At 56.0% G+C, this 13,760-nt stretch overlaps 1 protein-coding gene across 1 annotated transcript in view; it reads left to right on the forward strand.

The window, feature by feature from the left end:
- The window catches only part of LOC120924755 (myosin-IIIb-like), a 126,322-nt gene that overhangs the window by 12,242 nt on the left and 100,320 nt on the right, over nucleotides 1–13,760 (forward strand). The window contains exon 3 of the mRNA XM_040335781.1: nucleotides 7,004–7,131. Coding sequence (XP_040191715.1) covers nucleotides 7,004–7,131 — 128 coding nt within the window. The remainder of the gene's footprint in view (nucleotides 1–7,003; nucleotides 7,132–13,760) is intronic.

Here is a 13,760-nt window from a genome sequence, read left to right on the forward strand (position 1 = left end):
ATGTGGCTTGGGCCCCCGGGGTCGGGGGATGGTTGGTGATGTGGCTGGGGCCCCCGGGGTCGGGGGATGGTTGGTGATGTGGCTGGGGCCCCCGGGGTCGGGGGATGGTTGGTGATGTGGCTGGGGCCCCCGGGGTCGGTGGATGGTTGGTGATGTGGCTGGGGTCGGGGGATGGTTGGTGATGTGGCTGGGGCCCCTGGGGGCGGGGGATGGCTGGTGATGTGGCTGGGGCCAGGGGATGGTTGGTGATGTGGCTGGGGGCGGGGGATGGCTGGTGATGTGGCTGGGGCCAGGGGATGGTTGGTGATGTGGCTGGGGCCCCCGGGGTCGGGGGATGGTTGGTGATGTGGCTGGGGGCGGGGGATGGCTGGTGATGTGGCTGGGGCCAGGGGATGGTTGGTGATGTGGCTGGGGCCCCCGGGGTCGGGGGATGGTTGGTGATGTGGCTGGGGCCCCCGGGGTCGGGGGATGGTTGGTGATGTGTCTGGGGCCCCCGGGGTCGGGGGATGGTTGGTGATGAAATAACTTTCTACAGACAGTAAAATTCATCCTCAGGTTCCGGCTTTACCTGGAGACTACCTGAGACTCGGCAGCTCAGTGTCATGGATTCCATAGAGAAGAATGGGATATACTGCGCCACACGTGGGAATGTAAATGGCGCGGCTCATAATGAAGGACCGAACATCAACACAAAAAATGTGTCTTCTAGCGAAACGTACGTCGGGAGGCAGACGTGATGGCCCAGATTCACAGAGAGTGGGCGCACATTACGCTGCCGTAGAGTAACTGCCATACGCTACGCCAACGCAGCGCGGAGAGGCAAGCACTGCATTCAGCAAGCCAGTGCTCCCAATTCTGCGGCAGCGTGGCACGGGTTTGGAAGGCGTACGTGGAAGTGGGCGTGACCCATGCAAATGAGGCGTGACCCCATGCAAATGATGGGCCGAGCGCCAGACAGGTACGTATCACGAACTGCGCATGCGCACACCCCCCACCTGCTCACAACCACGCCGACACAACTTCCTAAGCTACGCCGCGAACGTAACGTACGCCCAGCCAGACGCACGTCCAGCGCACAATACGCCGGCTTGTGTTCCCTGGTGCAGACCTGAGCATGTCTGTTGCCGGGTTGCGCCTCCTTTATGGGGAATAACTTTACGCCGGACGTACAACTTACACGCACCTCGCGTAGCCTGCGCCGGGCGCACGTACGTTCGTGAATCGGCGTATCTCCCTCATTTGCATATGTGCATAGAAAATCAATGGGAGCGCCGCCATGCGTCCGGCATAAATATGCGCCCACTCTACGCCGGCGTAGGAAAGTTACGTCGGCGGGATGAAGCCTGTTTTCAGGTGTTTCTTAGTTTCTGAGTCCGGCGCACAGATACGACGGCGCACATTTATACTTATGCGGCGTATCTGGAGATCTGTCGGCGCAAGTACTTTGTGACTCCGCCCCCGGGGTGTTTTTTATGTTTCACTTTGTTGATTTCTCAGCTGCGGCTCTCATGGGAATTGATGATTGTTTGTTGCGCAGTGTCGAGGATTTCATCCTCAGGTGCGACTTTACCTGAGACAGCCAAGTCCTATTCTACCAGAGAAGGGTCTGGGAGGTGGGGGAGGGGGGTTATAGATCAGAGAAGGATCTGGGGGGAGGGGGGTTATAGATCAGAGAAGGATTGGATTGGTGGGGGAGGGGGGGTTATAGATCATTGAAGGATTGGAATGGTGGGGGAGGGGACGGCTCGGGGAATGGTGGGGGAGGGGGGTTATAGATCATTGAAGGATTGGAATGGTGGGGACGTCTCGGGGAATAGTGGGGGAGGGGGAGGGGATCGGAATGTTATCTCTTCAGGAAGAATTCTACAAGAAAAACCTGAAATCTTCTCCTCCTCACCTTTGTTCTGTGACATCATCGCCTGATTGACGAGTGACTCCGCCCCCCCTGAATTTACTGGAGATAGAACTGTCAGCCGGTCATGTGACAGCCATGGGGGGGGAGGGGGCATGCAGAGGGGTCCCCATTTCTGACCCGTATATAGGGGGGTTTCTCACCCACAGCCATAAAACCAGCCTGGTGGGAATCAGAAATGATCAATATATAATTGTTCTTCCCCTCCCCCCTCTGATCAGCTCGTCACTCAGGGGAGACCTGAACCCCCCAACAGGAAAAACCTCCAACTAACATTGGATTGATGGTGGGGGAGGGGGCCGTACTGGGGTACAGAGGGGTGATCAGAGGATTGTAGTGGGGTGTCGGGGTACAGAGGGGTGATCAGAGGATTGTAGTGGGGTGTCGGGGTACAGAGGGGTGATCAGAGGATTGTGGTGGGGTGTCGGGGTACAGAGGGGTGATCAGAGGATTGTGGTGGGGTGTCGGGGTACAGAGGGGTGATCAGAGGATTGTGGTGGGGTGTCGGGGTACAGAGGGGTGATCAGAGGATTGTGGTGGGCCGTACTGGGGTACAGAGGGGTGATCAGAGGATTGTAGTGGGGTGTCGGGGTACAGAGGGGTGATCAGAGGATTGTAGTGGGGTGTCGGGGTACAGAGGGGTGATCAGAGGATTGTGGTGGGGTGTCGGGGGACAGAGGGGTGATCAGAGGATTGTGGTGGGGTGTCGGGGTACAGAGGGGTGATCAGAGGATTGTAGTGGGGTGTCGGGGTACAGAGGGGTGATCAGAGGATTGTGGTGGGGTGTCGGGGGACAGAGGGGTGATCAGAGGATTGTGGTGGGGTGTTGGGGTACAGAGGGGTGATCAGAGGATTGTAGTGGGGTGTCGGGGTACAGAGGGGTGATCAGAGGATTGTAGTGGGGTGTCGGGGTACAGAGGGGTGATCAGAGGATTGTAGTGGGGTGTCGGGGTACAGAGGGGTGATCAGAGGATTGTGGTGGGGTGTCGGGGGACAGAGGGGTGATCAGAGGATTGTGGTGGGGTGTTGGGGTACAGAGGGGTGATCAGAGGATTGTAGTGGGGTGTCGAGGTACAGAGGGGTGATCAGAGGATTGTGGTGGGGTGTCGAGGTACAGAGGGGTGATCAGAGGATTGTGGTGGGGTGTTGGGGTACAGAGGGGTGATCAGAGGATTGTAGTGGGGTGTCGGGGTACAGAGGGGTGATCAGAGGATTGTGGTGGGGTGTCGGGGTACAGAGGGGTGATCAGAGGATGCTGTGTGGGGGTGTCGGGGTACAGAGGGGTGATCAGAGGATTGTGGTGGGGTGTCGGGGTACAGAGGGGTGATCAGAGGATTGTGGTGGGATGTCGGGGTACAGAGGGGTGATCAGAGGATTGTGGTGGGGTGTCGGGGTACAGAGGGGTGATCAGAGGATTGTAGTGGGGTGTCGGGGTACAGAGGGGTGATCAGAGGATTGTGGTGGGGTGTCGGGGTACAGAGGGGTGATCAGAGGATGCTGTGTGGGGGTGTCGGGGTACAGAGGGGTGATCAGAGGATTGTGGTGGGGTGTCGGGGTACAGAGGGGTGATCAGAGGATTGTGGTGGGGTGTCGAGGTACAGAGGGGTGATCAGAGGATTGTGGTGGGGTGTTGGGGTACAGAGGGGTGATCAGAGGATTGTAGTGGGGTGTCGGGGTACAGAGGGGTGATCAGAGGATTGTGGTGGGGTGTCGGGGTACAGAGGGGTGATCAGAGGATGCTGTGTGGGGGTGTCGGGGTACAGAGGGGTGATCAGAGGATTGTGGTGGGGTGTCGGGGTACAGAGGGGTGATCAGAGGATTGTGGTGGGATGTCGGGGTACAGAGGGGTGATCAGAGGATTGTGGTGGGGTGTCGGGGTACAGAGGGGTGATCAGAGGATTGTGGTGGGGTGTTGGGGTACAGAGGGGTGATCAGAGGATTGTAGTGGGGTGTCGAGGTACAGAGGGGTGATCAGAGGATTGTGGTGGGGTGTCGGGGTACAGAGGGGTGATCAGAGGATTGTAGTGGGGTGTCGGGGTACAGAGGGGTGATCAGAGGATTGTAGTGGGGTGTCGGGGTACAGAGGGGTGATCAGAGGATTGTGGTGGGGTGTCGGGGTACAGAGGGGTGATCAGAGGATTGTGGTGGGGTACAGAGGGGTGATCAGAGGATTGTAGTGGGGTGTCGGGGTACAGAGGGGTGATCAGAGGATTGTGGTAGGGTGTCGGGGTACAGAGGGGTGATCAGAGGATTGTAGTGGGGTGTCGGGGTACAGAGGGGTGATCAGAGGATTGTGGTGGGGTGTCGGGGTACAGAGGGGTGATCAGAGGATTGTGGTGGGGTGTCGGGGTACAGAGGGGTGATCAGAGGATTGTGGTGGGGTGTCGGGGTACAGAGGGGTGATCAGAGGATTGTAGTGGGGTGTCGGGGTACAGAGGGGTGATCAGAGGATTGTAGTGGGGTGTCGGGGTACAGAGGGGTGATCAGAGGATTGTGGTGGGGTGTCGGGGTACAGAGGGGTGATCAGAGGATTGTGGTGGGGTGTCGGGGTACAGAGGGGTGATCAGAGGATTGTGGTGGGGTGTCGGGGTACAGAGGGGTGATCAGAGGATTGTAGTGGGGTGTCGGGGTACAGAGGGGTGATCAGAGGATTGTGGTGGGGTGTCGGGGTACAGAGGGGTGATCAGAGGATTGTAGTGGGGTGTCGGGGTACAGAGGGGTATCAGAGGATTGTGGTGGGGTGTCGGGGTACAGAGGGGTGATCAGAGGATTGTGGTGGGGTGTCGGGGTACAGAGGGGTGATCAGAGGATTGTAGTGGGGTGTCGGGGTACAGAGGGGTGATCAGAGGATTGTGGTGGGGTGTCGGGGTACAGAGGGGTGATCAGAGGATTGTAGTGGGGTGTCGGGGTACAGAGGGGTGATCAGAGGATTGTAGTGGGGTGTCGGGGTACAGAGGGGTGATCAGAGGATTGTAGTGGGGTGTCGGGGTACAGAGGGGTGATCAGAGGATTGTGGTGGGGTGTCGGGGGACAGAGGGGTGATCAGAGGATTGTGTCGGGGTACAGAGGGGTGATCAGAGGATTGTGGTGGGGTGTCGGGGTACAGAGGGGTGATCAGAGGATTGTGGTGGGGTGTTGGGGTACAGAGGGGTGATCAGAGGATTGTGGTGGGGTGTCGGGGTACAGAGGGGTGATCAGAGGATTGTAGTGGGGTGTCGGGGTACAGAGGGGTGATCAGAGGATTGTGGTGGGGTGTCGGGGTACAGAGGGGTGATCAGAGGATTGTGGTGGGGTGTCGGGGTACAGAGGGGTGATCAGAGGATTGTAGTGGGGTGTCGGGGTACAGAGGGGTGATCAGAGGATTGTGGTGGGATGTCGGGGTACAGAGGGGTGATCAGAGGATTGCAGTGGGGTGTCGGGGTACAGAGGGGTGATCAGAGGATTGTGGTGGGGTGTCAGGGTACAGAGGGGTGTCGGGGTACAGAGGGGTGATCAGAGGATTGTGGTGGGGTGTCGGGGTACAGAGGGGTGATCAGAGGATTGTGGTGGGGTGTCGGGGTACAGAGGGGTGATCAGAGGATTGTGATTGGGTGTCGGGGTACAGAGGGGTGATCAGAGGATTGTGGTGGGGTGTCGGGGTACAGAGGGGTGATCAGAGGATTGCAGTGGGGTGTCGGGGTACAGAGGGGTGATCAGAGGATTGTAGTGGGGTGTCGGGGTACAGAGGGGTGATCAGAGGATTGTAGTGGGGTGTCGGGGTACAGAGGGGTGATCAGAGGATTGTGGTGGGGTGTCGGGGTACAGAGGGGTGATCAGAGGATTGTAGTGGGGTGTCGGGGTACAGAGGGGTGATCAGAGGATTGTAGTGGGGTGTCGGGGTACAGAGGGGTGATCAGAGGATTGTGGTGGGGTGTCGGGGTACAGAGGGGTGATCAGAGGATTGTAGTGGGGTGTCGGGGTACAGAGGGGTGATCAGAGGATTGTGGTGGGGTGTCGGGGTACAGAGGGGTGATCAGAGGATTGTAGTGGGGTGTCGGGGTACAGAGGGGTGATCAGAGGATTGTAGTGGGGTGTCGGGGTACAGAGGGGTGATCAGAGGATTGTGGTGGGGTGTCGGGGTACAGAGGGGTGATCAGAGGATTGTAGTGGGGTGTCGGGGTACAGAGGGGTGATCAGAGGATTGTGGTGGGATGTCGGGGTACAGAGGGGTGATCAGAGGATTGCAGTGGGGTGTCGGGGTACAGAGGGGTGATCAGAGGATTGTGGTGGGGTGTCAGGGTACAGAGGGGTGTCGGGGTACAGAGGGGTGATCAGAGGATTGTGGTGGGGTGTCGGGGTACAGAGGGGTGATCAGAGGATTGTGGTGGGGTGTCGGGGTACAGAGGGGTGATCAGAGGATTGTGATTGGGTGTCGGGGTACAGAGGGGTGATCAGAGGATTGTGGTGGGGTGTCGGGGTACAGAGGGGTGATCAGAGGATTGCAGTGGGGTGTCGGGGTACAGAGGGGTGATCAGAGGATTGTAGTGGGGTGTCGGGGTACAGAGGGGTGATCAGAGGATTGTAGTGGGGTGTCGGGGTACAGAGGGGTGATCAGAGGATTGTGGTGGGGTGTCGGGGTACAGAGGGGTGATCAGAGGATTGTAGTGGGGTGTCGGGGTACAGAGGGGTGATCAGAGGATTGTAGTGGGGTGTCGGGGTACAGAGGGGTGATCAGAGGATTGTGGTGGGGTGTCGGGGTACAGAGGGGTGATCAGAGGATTGTAGTGGGGTGTCGGGGTACAGAGGGGTGATCAGAGGATGCTGTGTATCTCCTGTGTTGTCATTCTTATTTTGTCTCAGAATGACATCACACTGCTGAGCTCCACCCCCTCATCTGAAATCCCTCCCCCTCTCATCTGAAATCCCTCCCCTCTAACATTGCTGCCCCTCCCCTCTCATCTGAAATCCCTCCCCTCTAACATTGCTGCCCCTCCCCTCTCATCTGAAATCCCTCCCCTCTAACATTGCTGCCCCTCCCCAGAGGTTTCTTTGTAATGTGTGGATACATTTGATGTCCGGAGTTCCCCTCTAATACAAGTTTCTTTCCTGCAGGTATCTGATAGGTACAGCTCTCAGCCAATCAGATCTCTTCCTCCGCACATATTCGCTGTGGCCGATCGTGCGTACCGCAATCTACAAGCCAATCCGAGCTCCTCTGGGAATCAGACCATTGTGATCAGGTGATTGGAGTTCCCCTTTATTCTATATGTAATGTGATCGTAGGGTCACCAATCCCCAACCCCCCCTTCTCCCCTCCTGGATTACAAGGGAGGACTTCTCCTCTACGGGGCAGGAGCTACAAGGGAGGACTTCTCCTCTCCGGGGCAGGAGCTACAAGGGAGGACCTCTCCTCTACGGGGCAGGAGCTACAAGGGAGGACTTCTTCTCTCTGGGGCAGGAGCTACAAGGGAGGACTTCTCCTTTCCGGGGCAGGAGCTACAAGGGAGGACTTCTCCTCTACGGGGCAGGAGCTACAAGGGAGGACTTCTCCTCTCCGGGGCAGGAGCTACAAGGGAGGACTTCTCCTCTCCGGGGCAGGAGCTACAAGGGAGGACTTCTCCTCTACGGGGCAGGAGCTACAAGGGAGGACTTCTCCTCTACGGGGCAGGAGCTACAAGGGAGGACTTCTCCTCTCCGGGGCAGGAGCTACAAGGGAGGACTTCTCCTCTCCGGGGCAGGAGCTACAAGGGAGGACTTCTCCTCTACGGGGCAGGAGCTAAAGGGAGGACTTCTCCTCTCCAGGGCAGGAGCTAAAGGGAGGACTTCTCCTCTCCGGGGCAGGAGCTAAAGGGAGGACTTCTCCTCTACGGGGCAGGAGCTACAAGGGAGGACTTCTCCTCTCCGGGGCAGGAGCTACAAGGGAGGACTTCTCCTCTCCGGGGCAGGAGCTACAAGGGAGGACTTCTCCCCTCCGGGGCAGGAGCTAAAGGGAGGACTTCTCCTCTCCTGGGCAGGAGCTAAAGGGAGGACTTCTCCTCTCCGGGGCAGGAGCTACAAGGGAGGACTTCTCCTCTCCGGGGCAGGAGCTACAAGGGAGGACTTCTCCTCTCCGGGGCAGGAGCTAAAGGGAGGACTTCTCCTCTACGGGGCAGGAGCTACAAGGGAGGACTTCTCCTCTCCGGGGCAGGAGCTACAAGGGAGGACTTCTCCTCTACGGGGCAGGAGCTACAAGGGAGGACTTCTCCTCTCCGGGGCAGGAGCTACAAGGGAGGACTTCTCCTCTCCGGGGCAGGAGCTACAAGGGAGGACTTCTCCTCTACGGGGCAGGAGCTACAAGGGAGGACTTCTCCTCTCCGGGGCAGGAGCTACAAGGGAGGACTTCTCCTCTACGGGGCAGGAGCTACAAGGGAGGACTTCTCCTCTCCGGGGCAGGAGCTACAAGGGAGGACTTCTCCTCTCCGGGGTAGGAGCTACAAGGGAGGACTTCTCCTCCTCGGGGCAGGAGCTACAAGGGAGGACTTCTTCTCTCCGGGGCAGGAGCTACAAGGGAGGACTTCTCCTCTACGGGGCAGGAGCTACAAGGGAGAACTTCTCCTCTCCGGGGCAGGAGCTACGAGGGAGGACTTCTCCTCTCCGGGGCAGGAACTACAAGGGAGGACTTCTCCTCTCCGGGATGGGACTACGAGGGAGGACTTCTCCTCTCCGGGGCAGGAACTACAAGGGAGGACTTCTCCTCTACGGGGCAGGAGCTACAAGGGAGGACTTCTCTCCGGGGCAGGAGCTACAAGGGAGGACTTCTCCTCTCCGGGGCAGGAGCTACAAGGGAGGACTTCTCCTCTACGGGGCAGGAGCTACAAGGGAGGACTTCTCCTCTACGGGGCAGGAGCTACAAGGGAGGACTTCTCCTCTCCGGGGCAGGAGCTACAAGGGAGGACTTCTCCTCTCCGGGGCAGGAGCTACAAGGGAGGACTTCTCCTCTACGGGGCAGGAGCTAAAGGGAGGACTTCTCCTCTCCAGGGCAGGAGCTAAAGGGAGGACTTCTCCTCTCCGGGGCAGGAGCTAAAGGGAGGACTTCTCCTCTACGGGGCAGGAGCTACAAGGGAGGACTTCTCCTCTCCGGGGCAGGAGCTACAAGGGAGGACTTCTCCTCTCCGGGGCAGGAGCTACAAGGGAGGACTTCTCCCCTCCGGGGCAGGAGCTAAAGGGAGGACTTCTCCTCTCCTGGGCAGGAGCTAAAGGGAGGACTTCTCCTCTCCGGGGCAGGAGCTACAAGGGAGGACTTCTCCTCTCCGGGGCAGGAGCTACAAGGGAGGACTTCTCCTCTCCGGGGCAGGAGCTAAAGGGAGGACTTCTCCTCTACGGGGCAGGAGCTACAAGGGAGGACTTCTCCTCTCCGGGGCAGGAGCTACAAGGGAGGACTTCTCCTCTACGGGGCAGGAGCTACAAGGGAGGACTTCTCCTCTCCGGGGCAGGAGCTACAAGGGAGGACTTCTCCTCTCCGGGGCAGGAGCTACAAGGGAGGACTTCTCCTCTACGGGGCAGGAGCTACAAGGGAGGACTTCTCCTCTCCGGGGCAGGAGCTACAAGGGAGGACTTCTCCTCTACGGGGCAGGAGCTACAAGGGAGGACTTCTCCTCTCCGGGGCAGGAGCTACAAGGGAGGACTTCTCCTCTCCGGGGTAGGAGCTACAAGGGAGGACTTCTCCTCCTCGGGGCAGGAGCTACAAGGGAGGACTTCTTCTCTCCGGGGCAGGAGCTACAAGGGAGGACTTCTCCTCTACGGGGCAGGAGCTACAAGGGAGAACTTCTTCTCTCCGGGGCAGGAGCTACAAGGGAGGACTTCTCCTCTACGGGGCAGGAGCTACAAGGGAGCACTTCTCCTCTCCGGGGCAGGAGCTACGAGGGAGGACTTCTCCTCTCCGGGGCAGGAACTACAAGGGAGGACTTCTCCTCTCCGGGATGGGACTACGAGGGAGGACTTCTCCTCTCCGGGGCAGGAACTACAAGGGAGGACTTCTCCTCTACGGGGCAGGAGCTACAAGGGAGGACTTCTCTCCGGGGCAGGAGCTACAAGGGAGGACTTCTAATGTAGGGATGCTCCTGGTGCCGTGTCACAGGGACGTTCCTGGAACATCAGATCCCATACCAATTCTCTGAGATCCCACAGATTACAGGAGCAGGGGGATGAGGAATAGGGAAAATCTATCTACAATCTGAGTACAGTTGCCATGGTTGCAAGAAATGTTAACTTGGAAAGCTATTGGATATTCAGAATGTTTAGGTTCCGAGTGTCAATGTTTAATAAAACCGGAGTATTCTTTTAAAATGGTGTGCTTGGTAAAGTTTGAGTCCTGAAAGCCCCACCCAGTCCTGAGCCAATCAGGTTTGTGTGAATCAGATCTCTTTGTGTTTCTTTATCGTACATTGGGGGACACAGAGTCTTAATCATTACTATGTGGGTTATATTCCACCATCAGGTGCTGGACACTGGTGTAATCAATTAGAACAGGAAGTTCCCTCCCTATATAACCCCTCCCATACTGGGAGCACCTCAGTTTTTTCACCAGTGTCTAAGGTGTTGGTCACGAATGAACATGTTCTCTGAGGAGCTCCACTGGAGGGATCCATGCTGGATGTAAAAAGCCTCCATCGAATCCGGATCCGTCCAAGGTGCTTCATAGCCAAAGTGGACGGTCCCCGGGCCTCGGTACGAAGAACGAGGTTTTGCCTATAATGCTTCTCTCTGAGAGCTGGACCCTGGGTTCCAGTACATTGGTCGATGCCAAAGACCAAATATTTTTTCTGTTGCCAGGGTGCTATATAGGTCCAGGGGAGAGGTGACCTGCTATGGACCCCAGTCCCTGAAGGTCTGAGACGAAGCCCACGTTGAGGGGTGAAGGCTGGGCCTCTTGCTTTGCAATACCCTGCAGCGTGGAAAGGTAAGCGGAGGTACCTATGGGACTTGGTCCGTCAGTGGGTTCTCCATTGGGGATTATGGGTCTCGCCTATTTTATGCTTCTATGCATGGGCAACTTAACCACAAAGTCTTCTGAGACAGGATGGCTCTGGCACCCATATACCTCCCCTAGTGGGTCCTAGTCCTCTGCTGAAGGGGCTATTGGGTCTTCCCTATAATACATGTGTGCCTAGGCAAAGAAACCACTATGTCTGTTGAGACAGGATGGCTGTAATACCCATAGATCTCCCCTTCAGGAGGTTGGTACCCCTACATGAGCATGTCTTATCTGTTTCCACCACTAAGGGCCCTAAGAGGACATGCCGGGTGTTTCGCTTACCATGCTTTCCACGAACGAAAGCTCAAGGTTAGCTGATCTAGGGTGCGGCTTACTGCCTCCGCTTCAGGCTCTGCCACGATGGGGGGGGGGGGGTCCCTCGTAGTCTCTAAGGCACTCCTCGGGGATCTCCCTCTCCCCCCGCCTCCACCATTCTCCTACGTGTGCGAGAGGAGCGCGCTTTGTAGGCGGGGGGACGATGTGGTTGCCGCTGGCACACGCTCACGTGCGCCGGCTCATGGTGCAGACGCAGGGCGGCCCCTTTGAAAGGCCCAGACGTCGGAAAGCCAGGGGGACACAGTAGCTTGGGCACGTAAGCACCTCGTGGAAATTGGATACAGATTCATCTAAGACGCCTACTCGGCATCTAGCTGTGTTAGCAGGCATTATTTGCTAGACTAAGTTCAGCTGTTGATGCACCAGGGTTAAGTTCCTTTGCTTTTTGCTTAGGACTTTTTTGTCTCCCCGTAAAAGAGGGTTCAGGGGTAGGAAGGGGTATCGCCACCTGAATCTGGTGGCCCTTTTTTATCATGCTTGTATGATACTATCCTCCCCTGTAGAGACTTAAGATAGCTCACATAATGAGCTATCAGCCCAGTCAGGCGTGAGCTTCCCCCAACATTGTCTGCATATGTTTTGTTGCATTGCATTTATGGGTCTATAAGAGGTTAACTGCTATATTCACAGCAGCCTCACAAGCAGAAAACAGGGTGTGGCCCTTTCCCTGCTCTAAATCCTCAAACCAGGGATTGAAAGACCTAAGGGCCCTTTCACACAGAGCGGATCAGTAATGATCCGCTCCGTGTGTCCGCAAAGCTCAGCGGGGATCCTCTGTAAAATCCCCGCTGAGCTGGCAGCTGACAGGGCGGTCCCCGCCCACTATACATGGACCGCCCTGTGTTTCCTCCGCTCTCCCCTATGGGGGATCAGATGAACACGGACCATATGTCCGTGTTCATCCGATCCGGCAGACGGAAGAAAAATAGGATTTCTTCTGTCTGCAAATGCGGATCTTTGCGGAGGCGGACAAATTACGGGTGTCAGCGGATGTTCATCCGCTGACACCCGTAATCACATAGGGACCTTTATGTCGCATGTATGTCCCGTTTTCATCCGCAAACGGACGGATGAAAATGCGGACATACGGTCCGTACGTGTGAAAGGGCCCTAAGGATGAAGGTTTATTGTCGGAGAACAGATAACAGGTGTCAGCCTAATGAGGAGAAAACTATCAGAAGCCCCACAGGCTCTGGTTACAGCTGCAGTCTTTTCAGAGATCCAAGCTGCATATAACTTCCCTCAGCCTAGACGGCCAGAGCCTCTGTCTCTATAAAGTCCTCATCCTGGTGTTGGCTTCAGGCTAACCGAATGCACAACGGGGGGTGCACAGTTGCTGCTGTGCACATGGCTAACGTTGCATGTTTGCGGAGTCGCACATCTGCAGAGCATAACTGCCTCTTTACATGAGTTTGGAATGTTCAAAATGCATGTGGGGTAAAAACCGGTAACAAAGCATGTTTTATTGTTGATGTTTTTTTGTTTGTATGATTTTACATGTGCCTAAAATCGCATAAAGTTGCGGGATCTCACATGGTTATCTGATCACCCGAGTCCTGGATTACTCAGGCAGGTTTGGTCACACAGAGAGCCGCAGAAATGCCAAAAATCGCATTAAAAGGCTTAATTGCATAAAATTGCTGGATCGCGCAGTGGTGCTCGATCATACAAGAATCCTTGGTCCCACATGGGGTACTTGTCCGCACAGGAGAGCTTAAGATGCATAGATGTTGGATCGCATGAAAATTGCTGAATCGCATAAGGATGCATGTTTGCCTAGAGTTTGACTTATGAGGCATGATAATTAAGTTTCCTTAATTATACAGGATTCCTTGGCCTTACATAGGAACACGTGTCTGCAGGGGTACGTGCTTCACAATGCTGCATAACACGTTCATAGCGCATACTTGCTTGCAGGATGCTTGTTCATAGATCACATGCTATATGTATGCGTGTATGCAGCACGCCTCCTTTTTCATGTGTTTGCGGAAAACATATTTGTATGAACTCATGCTTCCATGAACACACGCTTCCACAGAGGCATATGGCTTTATACATCGCTCCCAACTGTCCCTGATTTCGAGGGACTGTCCCTGATTTGGAGCAATGTCCCTCTGTCCCTCATTCTCCTCATGTGTCCCTCATTTTGGTCTGATCTATAGAGTTGTATATAAAATGCACTTTTTATCTATCAAAACGTGTTTCCCAGTGCTAAACCTTTCATCTGATTTCTAAATTGCTGCATTTGTAAATTTCAAAGGCCAATATAAAGAAATAGTAGTGGTAAAAAAAGCCCTTGTGGGTTTAACCAATCTTATTTTTTTGTACAATTCTCCTTTAAGGGGGCGTGGCAAGGGGTGTGTCCTATGCCTGCATACTTTTGCTGATAGGTGTCCCTCATTCCCATCTCAGAAAGTTGGGAGGTATGCTTTATAGCTTGCCACATGCACATAGGGGGAGCTACAGGGGCCCGGATTCAGAGAGCAATTGCGCCTGCGTAACCATAGTTACACAGCGCAA

The sequence above is a fragment of the Rana temporaria genome, chromosome 1, assembly GCF_905171775.1.
Source record: "Rana temporaria chromosome 1, aRanTem1.1, whole genome shotgun sequence".
Taxonomy (NCBI): Eukaryota; Metazoa; Chordata; class Amphibia; order Anura; family Ranidae; genus Rana; species Rana temporaria.